The sequence below is a fragment of the Rhinatrema bivittatum genome, chromosome 4 (genome assembly GCF_901001135.1).
Source record: "Rhinatrema bivittatum chromosome 4, aRhiBiv1.1, whole genome shotgun sequence".
Classification (NCBI taxonomy): Eukaryota; Metazoa; Chordata; class Amphibia; order Gymnophiona; family Rhinatrematidae; genus Rhinatrema; species Rhinatrema bivittatum.
The window spans coordinates 61,202,304-61,224,937 of record NC_042618.1 but is presented as its reverse complement, the minus strand read 5'-3'; the positions used below and the strand labels follow the sequence as shown (position 1 = coordinate 61,224,937).

The following is a 22,634-nucleotide window of genomic DNA, read 5'->3' as shown; positions in this document are numbered from 1 at the left end:
TATATTATATTTACATGCATTGCTGTGGTGTTAACCGGAAAACCTTGAAAAAAAGGTAAAAAAAAAAAAAAAAAGATACTTGGAACCCATATGGTATTAGGCCTATTTAACATGGGGGGTTGGGCCCTCTGAAAGAACTGAATTACAAATGCATTATAGTAAATCTCCCACACTGAATAGCACTAACTGCCTGCACTGGAGTCTGCCTATGAAAAAGCAACACTGCCAATATTATACCAGGCTCTAAAACACCAGTACACCTCCTATTAGGAAAACAGGACAAGCCAGGCTGAGAGAGATCCTTACACAGAAACTACACACTAGGAGAACGCGTCATTTGGTCATTGAAAACACAGACCTCGCCAAATACAGAACTGGCCACATACTAGAAATAGAAATAGTGAGACAAAAGCTGAACTGGAAACCCCCCCCCCCCCCCCCCCCCAAAAAAAAAAAAAAAAGCCAGACTTTGCTAGCAATGTAACACCAGAGAAATAAAAAAAAAAATGTATTTTTCCTACACAACAGAAATGTCCAGAGAGGCACATTTCCCAAAAATAACAGAAAATGAAAATTCTTTTCACGTTCCCTCTCAGATAAATAGAAGTAAGAGCAGCCGTAGCTCATCCCTTCCCAATCCTCTCAGCCCCCAGCAGTCGTCCCCCCCCCTCTCCCTGTCAGGCAACGTGGGAGCCAGGTGGAACGTTAGTGTGCGATTGTGCTTGTACGTATGAGCAACTTTTATTTCTGTTCAGGGCAGTAACTTCCACTCCATGCAGGTTACCACCAACTACCCTTTTCTTCATTTCCAACCTCTAGCCTCTAGAAATCAGCCGTGTGTGTTATCCCATGCCCTTTTGAATTCATTTTACTGTTCTCATCCTCACTAAGTCTTCCAGGAAGGCATTATAGGCATCCATCACCCGTTCTGTGAAGAAGTATTTCCTGATGTTGGTTCTGTGTTGTCGTCCCGTCCCCCAACCCGGCATTTCATTTCATGACCCCTCATTGTACAGTTTCTTTCCCAATGGAAAAGGTTCGATGTTAGGCAGAAGTGCATGATACGGCCTAATAATATCCACCAAGGTAGAATTACTTAGTCCAGTCATGGTTCCATGGGGTGAGGGCAGACACAGAGGCTGTGGTAGTACCACATCTCACTCTTCAGTGATATCATTATTTATATTTTAACAACTCAAAAGTCAAATCTAAATTAGAGTCAGCGTACCTCATACTAGTGAGGTTAAACTAAAGCTTTGCAAAGAATAAATGTAATAAATATATAGAGTAGTCACAAGGTAAGATTATTTTCCTGTCTCCTCCTCCTATGACTGCTCATGTGACACGCATCTCCCTGCTGGCTGATGCCCTTTGTTACCATATCATTCCTTTTCCATTAAACTCATCCCATAAGTTTGCCACACTCCCATACCTCCCAGTCTCCAGACCCTAGCCCCCTCCCTGATCTCTCAGTCCCTAGCACTCTTGCTCCCCAGCAGTCCTGCTTCCCAGCTGCTTCTTTCTCACACCCATCCCCAGCAGTCTTGATTGCTCCCCCTCCCCCCTGTGTTAAGGTCACACTCACAGCCACTTAATTCCTACCTGAGCCTCTGAGTGTCCTCCTGTCGCATATGCACAGGGCCACAAACGGAGCTTCGTCTTGCGGCTCCCGGCCATCACGGCCCTCCCAGTTCCACACGTGCACTTTCAGCCACTGCTTTTTGCACGAGGTAGAAGGCAGGACTTTGCTTCGAGCCAAAGCAAGTCCCACCTTCTGCCCTGTGCTGTACTGCTCTGCTTCTCTGGGCTGAATTGGTTCTCCGGTGCCAGTTGGCCCAGTCATCGTGAGGATCCCTATCACAGGTCAGTGCTTGTTCCAGCAATCAGACCAATACAGTACAGTGCGCTCCGGCGGAGCACACTGTTAACCCGTGTTTGGACGCATGTTTTCGACGCGCTAGCTTTACCCCTTATTCAGTAAGGGGTAATAGTGCGTCAAAAACGCGCGTCCAACCCCCCACCCGAAACTAATAGGGCCATCAACATGCAAATGCATGTTGATGGCCCTATTAGTTATTCCTGCGCGATTCAGTAAGTAAAATGTGCAGCCAAGCCACACATTTTACTTTCAGAAATTAGCTTTTCTGTACACCCTCCAACTTAATATCATGGTGATATTAAGTCGGAGGTCCCAAAAGTTAAAAATAAAAAAATTTAAAATCGGCTCGTGGGTTGAAAACCGGACGCTCAATTTTGCCGGCGTCCAATTTCTGAACCCATGGCTGTCAACAGGTTTGAGAACCGATGCCGGCAAAATTGAGCGTCTGCTGTCAAACTCGCTGACAGCTGCCGCTCCTGTCAAGAAAGAGGCACTAGGGACGCGCTAGTGTCTCTAGCGTCTCTCTTTACCACGGGCCCTAATTAGAATATTTTTTTTTTTAGTGAATCGTGCGCAGAGGAGAGTGGCCTGTGCGCTCGCCCGCTCTTCCGCAAATTTTACTGTATCTGCCTGAATGTGCTTTATTGGCCCAGCGGCCCCCTGCCCCTCCTCCCTCTCTTCTGTGCTTCTGTAGAGGATGGGATGCAGCCTCCTAGCAGCCAGAGGCTGCAGTTTGTCTCCAGGTCTTCAGCTGAATAAGGGAAAAAAAAAAAACCAGCTGAAAAAAAAAGTCGAGGGCTGGGGATTCACTGAATCCCTTGAAGGCCCTGACCCCACACTACTGATTGGATTCATGATTCTGTGGCAGAGAGGGCAGGACACTGTCAGGTAGGCTGGAGAAATGCATGAAAAACTTTAGTGCTATTTATTCACTGCTTCAGGGTAAAAGAACCAGTTTATTAGTCAGTATGCATTAGGGATGTGCTGCCATTTTAAAACAGCATGAAAATGGTATTTTAGAATGTTTCATTTCCCATCCAAAACCACACAAAATAACAAAACATTTTTCCATGTTCATCCATAATGTGTGCATGCGCCGCTGTAGCCAGTCATTTTCGGCTAACACGCAAAATATGATGATGGGGGGAGGGACCATGAGGGCTGCCTACCCGTTGATTCCTGTTGTATCGCCACAGACCCCCAGCTGATCCGCCCTCCCTTTCAGTCCTTCGTTTCTAAGGCTCCTTTATGCGTATCCCAGGCCTTCTTGAATTAAGATACTCTCTTTATCTCTACCACCTCAACTGGGAGGCAGTTCCATGCAACCGCCACATCTGTTTTTTCTTTAACAATAAAGTACAAGTGTGTGAAAGCAAAATTAAAGCTTATAATGACTCTTTCCTTTAGCTGCTAAAATTTGTTCCTGAGAAAAGTGACATCGACCTGCTTGGGGAACACCAACATGAACTGGATCGCATGGCCAAAGCTGACAGATTCCTCTATGAGATGAGCAGGTAGGTAGGAAAATGCTGATGAGCAAAACCCAGTCATGTGTGGCACTAATTTACTAACAAGCAGGAAAAGCACGGTGACACCAGAATGTCAGAGGGCCAGAAAAATCTACTGTCCACATGCAAGGCAGTGGTGATCTGATTCTTGCAATTTATTAACCGTGTATTTGCACATATTTCATGAGCACAAGCTTGCCAAAGAGATGCTCATGGCATACACAGGTCTCTATTTATCAAACTTCCTAAGCAAGATAAATGGGAAAATATTTGGAGATAATTGGCATGAATCAATTTTTTTTTCTTATGCTTTAAGCCAGCTTAGGAGAGTATTTGCTTTGTCCTACAGAGATACTTATAGAAACATAGAACTGATGGCAGAAAAGGACCAAATGATCCACCCAGTCTGCCCAGCAAGCTTATGCCAGTAGCTGCTGCACTATGCAGGTTACCCCCATGCTTATCAGTTTACCAGACAGTAAAAGCAGAGAGTTGCATCAAAAGTATCAGGCTTAGTGATTGAGTAGTAAGCGCCGCATCAGTTAGTTACCCCCATGTTTATTTGTTCCCCAAACAGTAAAAGTCGGGGCCCTCGGTTGCTGTCTGAATCCAATTCCCCTTTTCTCACTACTGTTGAAGCAGAGAGCAATAACGGCTTAATTGTTAAGGCTAGCAAATGCCACACCAGCAAGTTACCCCCAGTTACCCCCATGCACTCTTTTCTTTATTCCCATCCTCTAGCCTTTAGGGATCCACAGTGTTTATCCCATGCCCCTTTGAATTCCTTGACTGTTTTCGTCTTCACCACCTCTTCTGGAAGGGCATTCCAGGTATTCACCACCCTTTTCGTGAAGAAATATTTCCTGACATTAGTTCTGAGTTGTCCTTCCTGGAGATTCATTTCATGACCTCTAGTTCTATTGATTGCTTTCCAATGGAAAAGGTTTGATGATTGTGCATCATTAAATCCTTTCGGATATCTAAAGGTCTGCATGAAATATCCCCTGCACCTCCTTTCTTCCAGGGTATAAATATTCAGATCCTTCATCCTCTCCTTATAAGTCTTCCAATGCTGTCCCCTCACCATTTTGGTCGCTCTTCTTTGAACTGCTTCTATCCTGACTTTATCCTTTTTGAGATACGGGCACCAGTACTGAACGCAGTACTCCAGGTGAGGACCTGTACAAGGGCATTATCACCTTTTTTTTTTCTTGCTGGTTATTCCTCTCTCTATGCAGCCCAGCATTCTTCTGGCTTTAGCTAGCGCCTTGTCACATTGCTTCGCCATCTTCAGATCATCAGACACTGTCACACCAAGGTCCCTTTCCCAGTCCATGCAATTAGTGTTTCACTGCCCATCACATAAAGCTCTTTTGAATTGCCACACCCCAGATGCATGACTCTGTACTTCTTGGCATTGAATCCCAGCCGCCAAATCTTCAATCACTCTTCAAGTTTTCTTAAATTGCTTTTCATTCTCTCTGCTCCTTCAGACGTGTCCACTCTGTTGCAGATCTTAGTATCATTCGCAAACAGACAAACTTTACCTTCTATCCCTTCCGCCAGGTCACTCACAAAGATATTAAACAGAATCGGTCCCAAAGCTGATCCCTGTGACACTCCACTTAACATCGTTCTTTCTTCAGAGTAGGTTCCATTTACCATTACACGCTGTTGTCTGTCAGCCAACCAGTTTGCAATCCATGCTACTACCTTGGCACCTACTCCCAAGCTTCACATTTTGTTCACGAGTCTCCTATTTGGGACCGTATCAAAAGCTTTACTAAAATCCAAGTAAATCACATTGAGCGCTCTTCTCTGATCCAGTTCTCTAGTCTCCCAATCAAAAAACTCAATCATATTTGTCTGACAAGACCTTCCCCTGGTGAATCCATGCTGCCTCGGATTGAGCAACCCACCGGATTGTAGATAGTTCACTATCCTTTCCTTCAGCAGAGTCTCCATTAATTTTCCCATCACCAAAGTGAGGCTGACCGGCCTGTAAGTTTCCAGCCTCCTCTCTGCTCCCAGTCTTGTGACGCGGGACCACCACTACTCTTCTCCAATCTTGTGGCACCACTCCCATTTCCAGGGATCTATTGAACGGGGTCATTCATCAGACCCACCAGCACATCTGAGCTCCCTCAGTATCCTGGGATGTACCTTGTCCATGTTCAGTTTTCCTAGCTCTTCCCATACATTCTCGTCTGTAAACGGAATTACTAGAAAGACTGCCTCAACTGGGAGCAACTAAAGCCATAACTGTGTTGAAAGCAATGGGGTTGTTCAGTAGGTTTATACTGCTTTCACTCCTGGATTAGGCAATGGGTTATTTGTATCTAGATTGGTTAGTTTGGCAGTGCTTCTTGTCCTTTTCACACTGGGACTATCCCAGGATTAAATGCAGAAAGGCTTCCATTTGGATACAAGACTTGGATCCTCGCATGGACTCCAAAACTGAATTCACTTAGATTTGATTTAGAGAGTTACTTTTGGCATAACTAATCTAGGAGTGACACTGTGCCTCTCTGGGTGAGGTTAGTGACTCTAGGTTTAACTTGTTCTCTGATCCCCCTTCTGGTGTGAACAGAGACTAGAACAAATGTGCATTCGTTATTGGATTAGGAATGTTTGCAGACAGCATTACATTACCATTTTTTAGGTGTCATGAAGTTTCTCTGAACTGTAAGACTAAGTCCAGGTATTCTTCAGCTTTTGGTTACCATAAAAAGACCTTGTCCACTTGGTTTTGCTTTACCAATGTGATCATCTCTTTTCAAGGTTCTGTTTAGCCAGCAACAACATGGTTAAACCAGCAGTTACCTATGCTGAAATACTTTGCTAGAATAGGGGTATTTTTGTATTTTTATCTTGTTTTTATGTTTTATTAATGGGGTGGATATGGTGAGACTTTGTTTTATTAGCTTTGATTGTGCTTATAGGCTGGTGGGGGGGGGTTAGCGGATTTGTCCTTAATCTAATTTTATATATTAACATGTTATAATAATTTTATTTTCATTGTTTAATTGGTTCATCATTCGGTATGAGTGTATTCATAATATTGATTACTAAGTACAAACAAACAAAAGGGATATGTTGCATGTTACCATGCTGAAGAAAAAAAGAACTTTGTATTCTCTCTGTAATTAGGGAGTTTATGAAGTGCAGGACTTTCTCCTAAAATGAGCAGGAGATTGGAACCACCTCAATGCTGAAGAAACAATGACACACACTCCCAAATAACCAAGATTGCATTTTAAAATTACTCTAAAATTAAGCACTTTCCTCAAGAGTTTTAGCACTATATTTTAGTGAGATATGCAGTTGTTGGGAAAACTATTTCAACAGAGCCAACCTTTTTAATCCTTTTGTTAGTGTCTTCTCCCAAATTAGATTTTAAGAAACCTATTACAATTGCAAATAGTCTAGTCTCACATAGCAATGTTTTGGTTCACATTTGTGCCACTCTGCTTTGCATTTTACTTCGCCATCACCCTAAAGATAAGAATCTGCATAGCTTTATTTCCTGCCCTGTCAGATGTTACTGAAGCAAAGCACAAGAAACAGTCCAGCCACAGAGTGACATAGAGGAAGTGCAGTACAGCAAACGCTGCAACCACACTTGGATGTGTCCACAGAAATGGCCTGCCTTGCTTTTCTGCGTACTACTTCCATCAAAGTTCAAATCAAAGCAAGGACACTGGAAGTTTGTTTTCGAATAGCTCATCCAGGAAAATTAGCACCATTTCCAAAGACAGTTACAAATAAGACCTAGAGAAGTAGGTATCTTGCTTAACATAAACTCTGCATATTTCCTTAAAAGCAGTGGCATGTCATCAGAAACCTCAGGTTTTTTGAGTCTGTTTTTTTGTTTTCTGGACACACACATGACAAGAGAGATCAGTTTTAAGATGAAGTTTCTAGGATACCCTCTCCTTTTTTTTTTTTTTTTTTTTTTAGTACTGAACCTTCCAGCAGTATCAGACAGGTGATCATGTGCCTGTGTTTTATTGTTCCAGAATAAATCATTACCAGCAAAGGCTGCAATCCCTCTATTTCAAGAAGAAGTTTGCTGAAAGACTTGCAGAAGTTAAGCCGAAGGTGGAAGGTAAATGACTGATGTCGTGGTAGTGTTAGGTCAGTTTAATGCCTTTTGATATCCAGAGGGTTTCCTGTCACACTGAATGTGGGGAGGCAATTACACACCGTGACAATTTTGAGTAACTGACTGCCTATCATTCGTTCCCTTTCTTTCACTTTGACATTATTCAGCTGGTCACCGAGGCTGGATTAGGCTACTAGGCCTTTAGCGAGATAGGCATCAAAGTCCACCGTGTACATTCTGCTATTCATATGGTTAATACAGTAAGAACAAGATGGGGGATGCACAACCTGCCAAGAACTGGGCAGGAAACCTTTATTGGTCCACTTGGTAATAAAATAATGGACTGTAGATGAAGACAATACTGAATACACTGAGCCCAAATGGATGGAAAAATATAATCAATCATAAAGTGTACAAATCCATCCACTGTCAAGATGTTTGAACTTGAGCAACCTTATATAAAAAAAAAAATTGTTGGTAGACCACCCTAGCAGGGACGCACACTCGTGCAGAAATTATAAATGCACAACTGTCCTCTAATCCACTCAAATGCTCTTATTTTCTGGTTTTTCAAAGCTTTAAAGTGTCACATCTCATATACTCGCACCTTGTGAGAATCCTTTAAACCTCTCTTTTCCAACCTGTCATGCAGATACAGGAAAAACACGCGGGAGAGCCGGTTAGCACCCGCTCTCCTGACGCGTGCATAGGCCACTCTTCCGGGCACGCGATTCAGGAAGGCCGGGTATGTAAATTAGGGTCTGCGGTAAAAGGAGGTGCTAGGGACACTAGTGCATCCCTAGCGCCTCCTTTTTGACAGAAGCGGCGCCTGTCAGCGGGTTTGACAGCCAACGCTCAATTTTACCGGCATCGATTCTCGAACCCGCTGACAGCTACGGGTTAGGAAAACGGACACCAGCTAAATTGATCATCCATCTTCCAACCCGCGGGCAGATTTAACTTTTTTTTTTTTAAATTTTTGATTTTTTTTTTAATTTTTGGGGCCTCCGACTTAATATCACTATGACTATGATATTAAGTCGGAGGGTGTACAGAAAAGTAGTTTTTTCTGCTTTTCTGTACACTTCCCTGGTGCCGGCCGAAATTAACACCTGCCTTTTCTAATAGCCCGCAACATGCATTTGCATGTTGCGGGCTATTAGTTTTGGGGGGGTTGGCCACGCGTTTTCGACGCGCTATTACCCTTTACTGTATAAGGGGTAAAAATAGCACGTCAAAAACGCGCATCCAGTGCGCTCCACTGGAGCGCACTTTACTGTTTCGGCCTGTGTGCCTTCAAACCTGACCAGATTTGCCATAGAAAAGTCACCACTAATGCTCAGATCCAGACCAGCACCTGGGCTCTGCTTTCAGCACCTTACAGCAATAAGACACCGGTTGGTGGGTCTTAAAAGTATAGGAGCTTCTTTCTGAGAACATGTATAATCATTCACACCTCTTCTTTCTAGCTATAGCATGAGTCCTGGAGGGAAGTAATTAATGGGCAGCATGCAGGGCACAGATAGCTGGGACCTGCTGTGTGCACAGAGCACCTCATCCTCTTCCCCCTCCTGAGTCTCCTCCTTTGAGTCTTTCCAGCCCCTGTCCTATTCCTAGGCTGAGTGAGATGGGGAGAGTGTGCGCTGAGCACTGAATATGATTTACTTTGAGTGCTGGGAGCAGTAACTATGCAGGACCTCTCGCTGTCACATGTGCCAGCCAAAGTAACTAACTGATTCAGCTGCCAGCACCACACTGACTTCTCCTTGTATATAGAAGGAGCTGATCCATCCTGATGGGTTCATGGGTGTGTCTGCCACCTCTTTTCCTTTGTTTGAAAATTTGGAAGAGAGACTGATGGGGCTTTGTGTTTTTCCCTAGTTCTTCTTTTGACCATGCGAGTCCTCTCCATGTCCGCACAAGCTGCTCTGTGCCACATATTTTTACTAAAATAGGTGTGCTTTGGTCTTGAAAAGGATGGAAAACACTGCTTTAAACAATATATATTCATAGAGACGTATCTTGTCTCACACAGTCCCAATGTTCAGTGGACATCAACAATCCTTTTTTTTTTTTAAATATTTTATTAAGTTTCAATAACAAGACAATTCTTGTATTGGAAAGTAAAAAAAAAAAAAAAAGATAAATATTATATCAGTACAGAAAATAATAGGTATACATATAAAACCCATTATGGATCAAGTCCCCGATATGTAAAGGATTACACTACTTCAAATAATGTAAAAATACAATATAAACAAGAAAAAGGATAACAGAATAACGAACGAGGGTATCAATTATTTGGACTCTTACGCTGTTACAACAGTTATGGAAGTTAACAAGGCACCTCATCTAGATGGAAATTTATCTGCAAGAAATAATGACAATTGTGAAGGATGAAAGAAAACACATTAATTCCCCTTATATTTAATACAGCATTTACATGGGAATTTTAAAAAGAACAAAGCCCCAATTTGTACACAAGGACATGCCATACTGGGTCAGACCAAGGGTCCATCAAGCCCAGCATCCTGTTTCCAACAGTGGCCAATCCAGGCCATAAGAACCTGGCAAGTACCCAAAAACTAAGTCTATTCCATGTTACTTTTGCTAGTAATAGCAGTGGCTGTCAACTTAATTAATAGCAGGTAATGGACTTCTCCAAGAACTTATCCAATCCTTTTTTAAACACAGCTATACTAAAGGAACTAACCACATCCTCTGGCAACAAATTCCAGAGTTTTAACATGCGTTGAGTGAAAAAGAACTTTTTCAGATTAATTTTAAATGTGCCACATGCTAACTTCATGGAGTGCCCCCTAGTCTTTCTATTATCTGAAAGAGTAAATAACCGATTCACATCTACCCGTTCTAGACCTCTCATGATTTTAAAGACCTCTATCATATCCCCCCTCAGCCGTCTCTTCTCCAAGCTGAAAAGTCCTAACCTCTTTAGTCTTTCCTCATAGGGGAGCTGTTCCATTCCCCTTATCATTTTGGTCGCCCTTCTCTGTACCTTCTCCATCGCAATTATATCTTTTTTGAGATGTGGCGACTAGAATTGTACACAGTATTCAAGGTGCGGTCTCACCATGGAGTGATACAGAGGCATTATGACATTTTCTGTTTTATTCACCATTCCCTTTCTAATAATTGCCAACATTCTGTTTGTTTTGTTGACTGCCGCAGCACACTGAACCGACGATTTCAATGTGTTATCCACTATGACGCCTAGATCTCTTCTTGGGTGGTAGCACCTAATATGGAACCTAACGTATAACTATAGCATGGGTTATTTTTCCCTATATGCATCACCTTGCACTTATCCATATTACATTTCATCTGCCATTTAGATGCCCAATTTTCCAGTCTCACAAGGTCTAGGTTTCAATATCAGAAATTGCTGATGGCGTTTGAGTCTGCTTTGCGATATCATAAAATACTCTCACTTGTAATTTTAAGAAAGACTTAGATTTATGCCTAAAGGACAGATGCAAGACCTAGTCTCTGTCCGGCTCAAGAAGGAAGCTAATCACTAAAGTGGCCTGGGAAATTTCCTCAGATAATGATTGCTCCAATATTGTTATAGATTATCCATTTCTAGAGCAGGATAAGCTAAGGTTGGGCCTCTTCTCATACTAGGTACATAAAAAGCTTTTGCTATAGGTGGTAAAACCTGATTCTGATCAGAGATTTTCAAAACTTCCAGGAAATATATTTTGAGCAAATTCTTTGATGTGATCAGAGAGCTTTTTGGAAAGTTTATGAACCTTAAGTTCCGATTTCTGATTATATGTTCAAGATTTTCCATTTTCGGAGACAATTGAGAATTCTCCTTAATTACAGTAGATTGTAAAGCCTTTAAGGATTCTATCTCTGTGAGGCAGGTTTTCAAAGGCTATGCGCGTAACCTGAGAAAATCTGCCCCTGTGCGCGCTGAGCCTATTTTGCATAGGCTCGGCGACGCACACAAGCCCCTGGACGCGCATATGTCCCGGGGTTTCAAAAAAGGGGCAGGTCCGGGGTCGTGGTGAAGGTCCGGGGTCGGTCCCGAGGCCTCCTTCGTGCGGCTGTGCCGGAGGTTTGCGCGCCAGCAGCCGGCCGGTGCTCGCAAGATACGCCTGCTTCGGGCAGGCATAAGAAATAAAATAAAGTAGGAGGCGGGGATTTAGGTAGGGCTGGGGGGTGGGTTAGATAGGGAAAGGGAGGCAAAGGTGTCGGGGACCGAAAAAAAAAGTTCCCTCCAAGGCCGCTCTGATTTTGGAGCGGCCTTGGAGGGAACGGGGAAAGCCATCGGGGCTCCCCTCGGGCTCGGCGCACGCAAGATGCATATGTGTGCACCCCCTTGAGCTCGCCGACCCTGGATTTTATAACATGCTCACAGTAGCGTGCTCATGTTATAAAATCAGGCGTAGATTTGTTCGCACCGGGTTGCGTGAACAAATCTATGCCCACGCATAAGTTTTAAAATCTGCCCCTGTCTTATTAGTATCAAATAAGTTCTCCGTTTGTAATTTAATTGCTTCCAAAGTAGATAACCTGGCCCCCATATCCATAACTTTAAGTTCTAGTGGTTTATATTGAGATGATATGACTTCCCTAAGAGCTTCTATGGCCTCCCAAATTGATTCTAATGTTATATGATGGGGTCTAATCAAAATAGAAGTGATATCGAAGCCCTGTGCCTCCAAACCTGGTTCTTGAGAGGAAATAGTCCTCATTCCAGCTTCCAAAGCTCAGTCTTCCTTCCACAGCTCCCTGTGAAGGTTGATAATGTCGAGAGCTTGATCCTCGGGGGCTGAGGCTAATCTCTCTGCCGATAGCGAGGAGTAAAGCCGAGCCACACCTGCCTGCACATCCACCCCTTCTGGGGTTGATGCTCTCGTTGTTGCAGGGTTCAACGGGGGAATCTAAACACTGGGAGAGAGGGTGAAAGAGTCAGAGGAGAGGGCGAAAAATTCTTTCTTGCTCCCCTCCTAGTGACTCAGAGTCCGGTGGTTTCGACTCTCGGAGGACATGTGTGTCCATTAGTCCAGTTGAACTGGGGCCGGGGGTACTGATTCCATTGCCCTCTCTCTGATCCATTTTTTCCATAAAGAACGCGGCATAGCGGGAAAAAAGAAAATCTCCGCAACAGTAATAGACCGCACAGGTCAAACGTGAAACTACCATCTTGGCTTCCTCCCCTGCCGGACATCAACAATTCTCATAGCACGATGCTTCGAGCAAGCTCAGCATTAGGATAGTTCTGTATAGTTCAGATTCACAAGTTTTGATAAATCATTGCCAGTTTTATTCTCTTATTTTGTCTTGTGTTTTAAGAAATTGTATGTGTATGTTATATGTGATTTTATTGCATTTGTTACATGTATTTTAGTTTGTGATCCTTTCTGAATGCCAAGTGCAAGGAAATCATGGAATATAAGATTTTTAATAAATATTTTCTGCACAATGAGTGTGCAACCTGTTCTGATCTACCAACCAATTTTTTTTTAATATGTTTGTTCAGGTTCAAACATCTTGGCAGTGGGTGGATTTATAAACTTTGCTATAGATGAGGACATGTACAGATTCAGAAAGACATTTTGGCTCGCATTTAACTCATTGGAGTTGTGAATTCTGTATTTTAAAAAAATATACAGTTACCTACAGTGTACCATTTTAGGAGTGCTAGAAGCAAAATGACATTGGTTGGGCAAAAGTACTTTACACAGAAGTAGAATAATCCTGTCAAAGGCTTGTGGGGCACTTGGTAATTTTCTTGGTGGGCCAATTTCCCATCATGCCCCATCTGGTTCTTTCTGTCACCAACATATTAAGGTCTTCACTTTCAGCTTGTGGGTTGGGTAAGCGAATAGGGAAGTAAAACCATGGTGGGCAGTTCTGGTCCCGAGGGCCACAAGCTGGTCTGATCTGCAGAATATTCATTCGTAGTGAATGTGCAGAAGATATATTTGCATGCACTGTTGGCCCTTGAGGACCATAATTGCTCACCACTGACATCAGGTCTTCCCTAAGGTGTTAAGATGCATGATTCATTTCTGACAGTTTATAATGTAGATCCGTTACAAGGCTTCTTACATGCATTTCTGCCATCCTTTGAACTGGTTTTACTTGTGCTCGGAAGGGGACTGCACAATGCTGAGCAAGACTAGGAGGAACTGGTGGTAATATTCAAAGAGTGAAGCGAGAAGCTGGAGCAAGCTGCCTCCCAGAAATTAGAAAGAAAACGAAGGTGCAAAATATCATGTTCCTGCAAGATAAAGGAAGTCTGAGTTCTTTGGAGGTTTTTCTCTTCAAGCACAGAGAGAAATGGGATTTATCAAATCCTTTTGTGGTTTGAAGGGCCTTTGAGTTTGGTAAATCCTTGTCGGCTTTTTTTTTTTTTTTTTTATCTGTAGCTTAAAAGACCACCTTATATTTATGAGGCTACCTAATGGTGTACATAAGAATTTTCATAAATAAATTTTATGGCAAACATTTACATATCTTAAAATGTTTAAGCTGAAAGCAAAATCGAAATAAGGAGTTTTCAAACCGGCCAGAGCAGTAATTCCAGTAATTCCAGTAATTCCAGTATGTATGCAGAGCTGGTACCCCTGGATAGTAAATGCAGGGAAGTGATGGGGCATGCGCACCCTTACATCCCAGCAAGTTTTTTCACCCTTTGGGTCTTTTGGCAGTAAAATCTGTTCCTTCTCTTGCAGCAATCCGCTCCGCTTCCAATGAGGCCTTGCAGAGTAAAAGCCTGAAGCAGCTGCTGGAAGTGGTTCTGGCATTCGGAAACTACATGAATAAAGGCCAGCGAGGCAATGCTTATGGGTTCAAGATTGTCAGCCTAAACAAGATTGCGGACACCAAATCCAGCATTGACAAGTGAGCAGATGACCATTGAGCTTGTGGTAAAGCTTATGCACAGCCTTTAAAAGCTTATGGTACTGCGGCACTGTTGGCATTGAACTTTATATATGAAAACAGCAAGGGCTTATCAAGGGAGAAGTGTTTGCATGTCCTGAAATGCACACAGTGCTTGCACATACACAGGATAATCCTCCAATAAATCACAGTGCAGCAGTCTCCGCTTAACCAGATGATTGCCAAAGGTGTGAAACTGTACAGAGAATCAAATAGCAAATATAACCAGTACGTTTTAACCTGTTAACTATAGGCAGGTTTCCAGATGAACCTAACTTAGATTTAAGCCTGCAATTCGTTTGCCTAATTTTAACTTCCTAAACTTAGACGTCCAGTTCTTAAAATCAGCGCAAACTGGCTAAGTCATAAACCCATCCCAGGAAAGTCCCTGAAGCCATCCCTGTTTTTACCTGGCTAAATTTATGCATCTTGCACAATTAGCTGATTTTAAATTTGCTTGCCAGGTTTTAACCGGCTAACTCTTGATGTTAGCTAGCTAAACGTTTTGAAAAATGAGCCCCCAATATATTTAACCAAAACATCAGCCCTGATAACGATTTGTATTAATTGTTTGATATTTGCAAATAATGTTGTCTTAATTCTAGGAATATCACCCTGTTGCATTATCTGATAACCATACTTGAAAAGAAATACCCCAAAGTTGTAAACCTTCATGAAGAGCTCCAGAGCATCCCTCATGCAGCGAAAGTAAAGTAGGTCTCTAAAAGTAATGGGATTAAAGATATGAAAACATGCGCAGGGTTAGCTGCTAGCTTTTACTCTTTTTTGATTATCATTACTGTTCATTTTGGTTACTGATGTGTGAGGCTATGTAAGCAAAGCTTTCTTGCCACAGTCAGGAGGCATAGTCAGTGGAATCCGTTTAAAGCAAGCTCCAGTTTGCCAGAAAAGTTCATTATATCAGCAGATTCCCTATGGAGGGGGAAACATGTTTATCCATTAATTCAAGTCTTAATTTCTGAGAATTCAGTACATGCATGGGGCCTGTTTAGTAGCATAGTAGATCGCAGCAACTGACTTATCCAGTCTTTTTTGTCTACATGGCAAAGGATTGATCCGAGCTGCCAGTCAAAAAGCATGACCTGATGGGAAGATATTGCTCCTTATCCAAGCCAGTCCTTGCCTCTTCTCCAGCGTACTCCATCCTCCTGGTAGCCGAACAAGCAGGAACCCTTTTAAGTTCACATCCAGCCCTCCTCCTCTCCCAGGTCCAACCACATGATCCCAGAATAATCCAACAGCCATTGACACCAGTATGGCTATTACCCCAACATCCAGAACGCACTGGTTTTCCCAGATGATGCCCTGCCCCCACCAAGCCACTGCACCAATTATGTCAACCAACAGGACCTGGTTATGTGAATGGATATACTCTTGCAAGCACCTTTCTTGTTTTTTTTTTAGCTAACTGGGATGTTATGTGTCATGAACTTGGGAAATATAGTGTGAAAATGTTAACTTGTAGGAGTAAATCCATGAAAATATCCTCTTCTGCCAGAGTCACTAGAACCAGGGCTTTCTTTGCTTTGTAAGAAAATGAATTTTCCCTTCCATTGTGTCAGGGAGTTCACCATAAGAGTTAATTATAACCTGCCATAGAACATTTCTGGTTTTGATCCTTCGCTTGGGCTATGGACATATCTAAAGAGTATCCATGTAGGCTATTGCAGATGTGGATACCTCATGTTTAAGGGGAACTTAAGATCTCTACCAGTGTAGGACTGTGGCTACCAAAAACAATCTTATATCCCAATGGCAGAATCATAGTAAAGGAATTCCTTCAATATCCTTTCACCTACCCCTGGGGCAATCAACTGGCTTCAACTGGCTTCAACATCTCAGTGTAAAATTATAACCCCAGCAGTAGACAAGAAGGAAATAGGGTTCTACCATATCTGTACTGCGGTTGTAATCATTTGTGAGAAACTGTTTTCCTACCTACATTAGATTCTACTTCGAGAAGGGGGAGGTGTCCCTGCAAACTCTGTGAAGAAAAGAATGCTCGGCTCATCTAGAAAGCTTGTCTAGGAATGGCCCTTGAGATTGAGGTTCTGCCCTCCACTATCCCCAGAATGGGAAGAATCCCCTGGTAGACTAAACGCTGCACATATACTGTATGGTGTGCTCTCTTAAGGTGTGCAAGTGAGTTAATAGCAAGGTTAGCATTTTCCCCCGAAATGCAGTGTGTTGAAATTCAAAATGCAGTGCATTTCAGAGAAGTTGCATGAAGTCAGATGACAATATTTTAACTCATTTAAGGACAGAAATGCTGGCTAGAAATATTTGAGAGAGTTTATCATCTTTTGTCGTGAATTGTATACCTCTCAAATAAAGTTTTGCCATTTTTGCAGTATGACAGAACTGGATAAGGAGATGAACACCTTGAGAAGCGGCTTGAAAGCTGTGGAGACTGTGAGTAGTATTTTTCCATTGGTGGTAATGCATATTCTTCTGAGCTGGCTGTGCTACACAGTGCAGTACAAGATAATTTGTGTCAGCCTTAATTCCTCCTGTGCGTAAATGACTGAATATCCAGGCCAGGCTTGGAGATGTTTGGCCCTGGCCTGTGGAGATTTACTTCTGTGCATACATGTTTGATCACTTCTGAAGTTCAGAGAATCAGGTTCACAGTTGCAATGCTATATTCCTTCCCCAAAGAGCTTGCAATGTACATGTAAACACAAGGAGATTGTGTGGCATAGGGTTAAGCAGTGAACGGAAGCAGGGACTCTTAGAAGTTGCATTAACACCTTGTGCTGCGTTGTCTGATGGCAGTATCTCTTTAATTCATTGGCCAGCAGGATAGGGAGCTGCATTTATCTTGCTTCCTGTAGATAAATGTGTTTTTCCTTCCTGCTTTGCATGCATGCCTCTTTTCTTCTCACACCCTCTCTGGGAAACATCTGAATTGTGTAGAATATAAATTGTGTCCAGTTTCCAAGTCTTGCTTGTCTGCATTTTTAGTTGTATTGTTTCACTGAGTTACGACATTGCATTACATACCAGCTCTTTTTCTCACATATTTTTTATATTTGTGTGCAACTGCTGAAATGTATATATTTTTTATTGCCATTTGTTTGATTGCTCCATCAGTGAAGCTTGGAGCAGTTATAGAAGTGTTTATAAACAATATCAATAAAAATAAAAACCAGTAAAGAAATGAGAATACTGGGAGCCCTGGATCCCTTTATAGAATTTTCTGTGTTTTATTACTTTTATAGCATCCTTTTTACTATGTTTTAGCGGTGACAAAACAAATGTTTATTCAAAATAAGACTACATTTATCTTTTCCATTTAATAGGAAATGCTGCTTCAGCTAAGTAACACTTTGATATCAAATTGCAGATTTAGCAAGGAGAATAAATCGAGCATTTTTTATGTTCTCTCATAAGTTTGGGGGCTTGGGAAGGTAGAAAAGCAGAGTATAAAAGTAACTGGTTCTCCTTTTTTTATTTTTAAAAATTCATAAAGGATTTTTACGATAATGAGGCAACTAACAGTACAATAACAGGTATCTAAAGCAAGGAGATAAAACTTCTGTGTGGTTGTACACACTTTTGAAACTGTCTGGCACTGTACATGCCACAGGTATAAATAAAAATCTCCCATTAAATTTGTAGGCCTTCTGACTTTAGTTTCTTAACCTGATGAGTTTCATCTTTTCTCTGAACTGGAAGAATTAGTTCATGGTGGTGGGGGAATACAATGTACCTGTGAAAATTACAAATGAATGCACATTTCTGAGGAAGCTTAATAAAACCCAGGACATGCTTCCTGTTTTGATGGGCTGCTGTAAAAATGCAGGAGCCCCCTCACAGGTATAACTAAAATCTTTTTTTTTTTTTTTTATTTCTCATCAGGAGCTGCAATACCAGAGGTCTCAGCCAGCACAAACTGGAGATAAATTTGTCTCTGTCGTCAGTCAGTTCATCACAGTCGCCAGCTTTAGTTTCTCTGATGTTGAGGATCTTCTGACAGAGGCCAAAGAGCTGGTGAGAAACCTGTTTTCAGGGGCCTTTGTACCCTGTGACACAAGTTGAGAACAGCAGAGAAAAGGGAAGCTGGATTTATTGCAGGCTGTTTTCAGGACCAATGCAGGGGTGTTAGGCACCCTAAGCGAACCTTACCACACCCTCACCCCTACCCCTCTTCAAACACAAATTATACTTGTCTTTATAATAAGTTTACAAGAAAAATGACATTCAAAGTACATTCTTCTGAAGTAAAAAATTTGCTTACAACATGTATATTATATTTATTAATAGCGTTTCTGAATTGCTTTACAGATAAAACTATCTCCCAAAGCAATAGTTTACATGCACTGCTGTGTTACCAAGCAGAAAACCTTGTTAAAAAAAAAAAAAAAGCAACACTTTGAACTCGTGAATTAGGCCTATTGTAACATGTTGACTTAGCCCTCAAAGAATTGAGTAAATTGAATTGCCATTACAGTATAGTAAACCTCCAATATCAAAACAGCAATATCTGTCAGCACTCACACAGTAACAACTCTACCTATAAAAAAAAGGCAACTGTGCAAATATTACACCAGATCCTAAAACACCAATATAACACCTGTGAGGAAAACAGGCTGCAATAGATCCCTACACAGAAACTACATGCTAGCTGAATATCTCACCTCAGTCACACATGCAGAACACTTCACCAAATACAGAATAAAGAGATCATAAAGTATAATTGGAAACATGCAGACAAAAACTGAGCTGGAAACGCAGCAAGCTAGACTCTGTATGCAGTGCAACAGTGGAAAAACAAACATTACCATTGCTCATAAAACATCATGCCATAAAATCAAGAAATATAAAACATCAATCATAATAGTAAAATCCTACTAATAAAAAGAATAAATATTTTCAGAACAGCGGACAAATAGAAAAACTCCCCACTCTCCATACCTGAGAGTTTGTTCTCCATCAACAAGCAAGGCTGAAGTAGCCATGAAATGTATAAACCCATCTTTCTAGCTCAGTAAAGTTTTACTACTGAGCATATGTGGGACTTCTTGCACAAGAGATGCCTAATGGTCCCCTCAGTCTTTTTTTTGTTGTCTAAGCTTCCACATGAGCACATACACTCTCTCAATTTTTTTTTCTTGTTCTGCCTCTTGACATCATTTACTGCTAACGTTTCTTCCCTCACTTCCTCGCTAGCCCCTCAAACAGCACTTTTTAGTGTTTTCTATAAAATTAAAAAAAAATGATAGAAAGATATCTGCTTACATAAAGGTCATAGTCAGCAGCTTCAAGGACTGTCTATGGTCGCAGAATATCCAACACTGTCAGCTACAACATCTGCTACAAATGCCTGCATCCTCAATACAATGCCTCCAGCTGTTACCTTGTTTGGATGTCTTACAGAACCCAGCAAAACTGGGGTTTTGAAAATGAATAAGCTCAGCAGGTCATTGGACAGGTGGAGTTGTTCCCAGAATGGAATCTCTTAGGGCTCCTTCCATGCCAATTTGAGTAGGGGTTCCTCGAGCAGAACTCTTCCCTCTAGTGCAGGCCCTGGATTCACTGCAGTGTCAGCTTTGAACAAGGTGCAAAAGTGCCAGAGCTAGTGGACTCCATAGTGCATTTCCAAGCCTGATCTCCATCTTGAAGCTTGTCTCTGCCATCAGTGCACTCGGCAGAAGTTGAGGCCCAATGTGAGAGTGCTGATGAAACTGGAAGGTGATGCCTCACAGGTGACATCTTTCCTGACTCAGAGGATGCCTTTGTTATTGGCCCACCTCTTCTATCCAGATCCTAGACGTACTAGGGCCCTGCCAGTGGCTTCTGCCCAGGACATCTGATCCCTCTTTATTTATGGAAATGCTATTCTCGCAGGACAAGCAGGATGGTAGTCCTCATATATGGGTGACATCACAGGATGGAACCCTGTACGGAAAACTTTTCTGTCAAAGTTTCTATAAAGCTTTGACTGGGTTGATTCCGTCGGTGGCATCGATGCCCAGGTCGATTCCGTCAGTGTTGTCATTCCTATCGATGCGGTCATCGACTCCGTCGATGCCGGTATCATTTTTCCGATGCCGTCGGTGCTTATGCCACTGTCATCATTGCTCTGCCCGGGTCATCGACATTTTTTCATATATATTTTTGATGATACCCTCGAGGCCGCTTCAGCCACCATAGACACCATGAATACCGACATAGCACCTCCACATAATGCCCTCGCCTAAACACAGTGCTCCATGCTTTGGGTTCTTATTAAAGCCCCGTATTAGCCTAAGACACTACATAGTGCCAGGAGCAGTGCAGGCATGCTGACAGTCTGTCATCATTCACCATCCAAGACAGCGAGGGCATCCACCTCGGCGCTGGGGAAAGACCGGGCCGAGCACCATGGCACTCATAGTCACCGACATGGTGACCGTCCGCCACCAAACACCATCCAGCACATCGGTGCTATCCTTCTCAGTGCTGGAGAATGCCTGGGCCGTGCAGCATCACTGCCATCGCCACTGTTCCGCACAGTGCTGGCAGTCCTTGGTGCTCCAGAAACAAGTTGTCCAGCTGGAAGTCACTGCAAGCATCACAAGATGATTGCCCAATCTTTGTCTCAGAAAAGGATGTATCTTCTCCAACTCTGGCCTAGAGGACACAACCACATCACAGATCTGGTGAAGACTTTCTTTACCTCTTTGATGGCTAGTGACAAAGAAGGTGCTCTTCAGCCTCTTGTCCAGGATGGGGGATTTAGTCCCACAAGTGGAAGTCCCTCCCACTTCCATGCCACGCTCAGGCCTGCCAACCATGGATGTTGGTCCCTTTCTATTGGGCAAATAATCCCCCACTACTGGGGAGTCCAGCCATCTATCAGATATTTCTCTCCTCTGAGACCAACGCAATCTCTGCCTCAGTAACCAATCATCTTTATTGGGGTCCTAGGTTAGCGCCCCTTCCCTTCACCTTATGGTTCGGAATAATGTCTACAAGGATACTTGTGGACCCTATATCTGACCTGCCAGAGCATTAGTCACCACCAGAAGACCCCCTTATTCCATGTTTCTGGAAAAGTTGGTGAAAGCCATTGTTAACATCCAAAAGGACAAGGGCCCTCACAAACAGGTTTTTGGCATTCTTTGGATTCTGGAAAACTTCTTTGCAGCTAGCAGTGATCCTGGTGCATCAAATCCTTCAGGACTTGCAAATAAAAATGTGGGACAATCCAGCTTCCTTCCTTCCAATAGCAAAGAAATAAGATTCCAAGTACAGCATTCAAAAGGTCCCTGGTTTTGGAGTACTCCAACTGCTGCACCAGTAGTAGTGAAGATGGCATTAAAGCGGGCTGAGATCTGGATTTTTTTTTTTCCAACATGGACACCCAATTGCTTGATGCTTTTGGGAGAACATTTTCCAGAATTATATGATGAATGCTTGTATTGTGGCCCATCAATTTTATATGGTTCAGAACACAACTGCATTGACAAGCCAAAGCCACCTGTGGAGTGTCTGGATAGGGAGCAAGAAGGCAATTGCCAGGCAGTCTTAGATGCTGACGAGTGTGAAAGACATCTCATCTGATCAGTGTATGAATCTTTCAACACAGTAGCTGAATCCTCTGCATTGGCCATTGGGGTCTGGACATAAAAGCAAGCAGTCTTCAGGAAGACACATGACTTATTCATATATTTTTTTTATTTGTATATATTTATATTCCGCAATTCATTAACAAAAAATGTTCAAAGTGGGTCACAACATTCTTATGATAAGTCAGAGAAACAGTTGCCCAGATCAAAGAGAAGCATGCAGCTATTCAATCCTTAACAGCAAGCACCGAACAACCTTCCACTTCATGGCGCTCATTCTTCTCTTATAAAAGGCCATCTTTTTCAGAGTCGCCCCTTTTGGCAATTTAATTGGTATCACACTCCACCTGCACTGGAACAGCTTCTAACCAGAGGATGTACATGTGAAAGACAGCCTAAAGTGCCACAGCAGCCTCAGCCTAAGCTGTGGCCCTCTTTTTGACAAATACTCATCAAATAGAACAATTGGTCTGCTGGTCATATATTTCAAAACAAATTCCAATATAACTCACTTTGTGAAATCAGCTTCTTTTCTTACCACATTTTTTGTAGGACCGACACTCAATGGGCTTATAAAATTGTAAAAGCCCTTTAAATCTGAAAGTCCACTTTTCTTTATTTCAGTTTTTATAAATCAACTTTTATATTTAAGT

At 42.4% G+C, this 22,634-nt stretch overlaps 1 protein-coding gene across 3 annotated transcripts in view; it reads left to right on the top strand.

Moving 5' to 3' along the window:
- DAAM1 (dishevelled associated activator of morphogenesis 1) overlaps positions 1-22,634 on the top strand; it is a 323,492-nt gene that overhangs the window by 290,507 nt on the left and 10,351 nt on the right. For all 3 annotated transcript variants that reach the window (XM_029598201.1, XM_029598202.1, XM_029598200.1), the window contains 6 exons: positions 3,287-3,393; positions 7,407-7,495; positions 14,200-14,368; positions 15,013-15,120; positions 16,780-16,840; positions 18,290-18,421. In XM_029598201.1, coding sequence (XP_029454061.1) covers positions 3,287-3,393; positions 7,407-7,495; positions 14,200-14,368; positions 15,013-15,120; positions 16,780-16,840; positions 18,290-18,421 — 666 coding nt within the window. The remainder of the gene's footprint in view (positions 1-3,286; positions 3,394-7,406; positions 7,496-14,199; positions 14,369-15,012; positions 15,121-16,779; positions 16,841-18,289; positions 18,422-22,634) is intronic.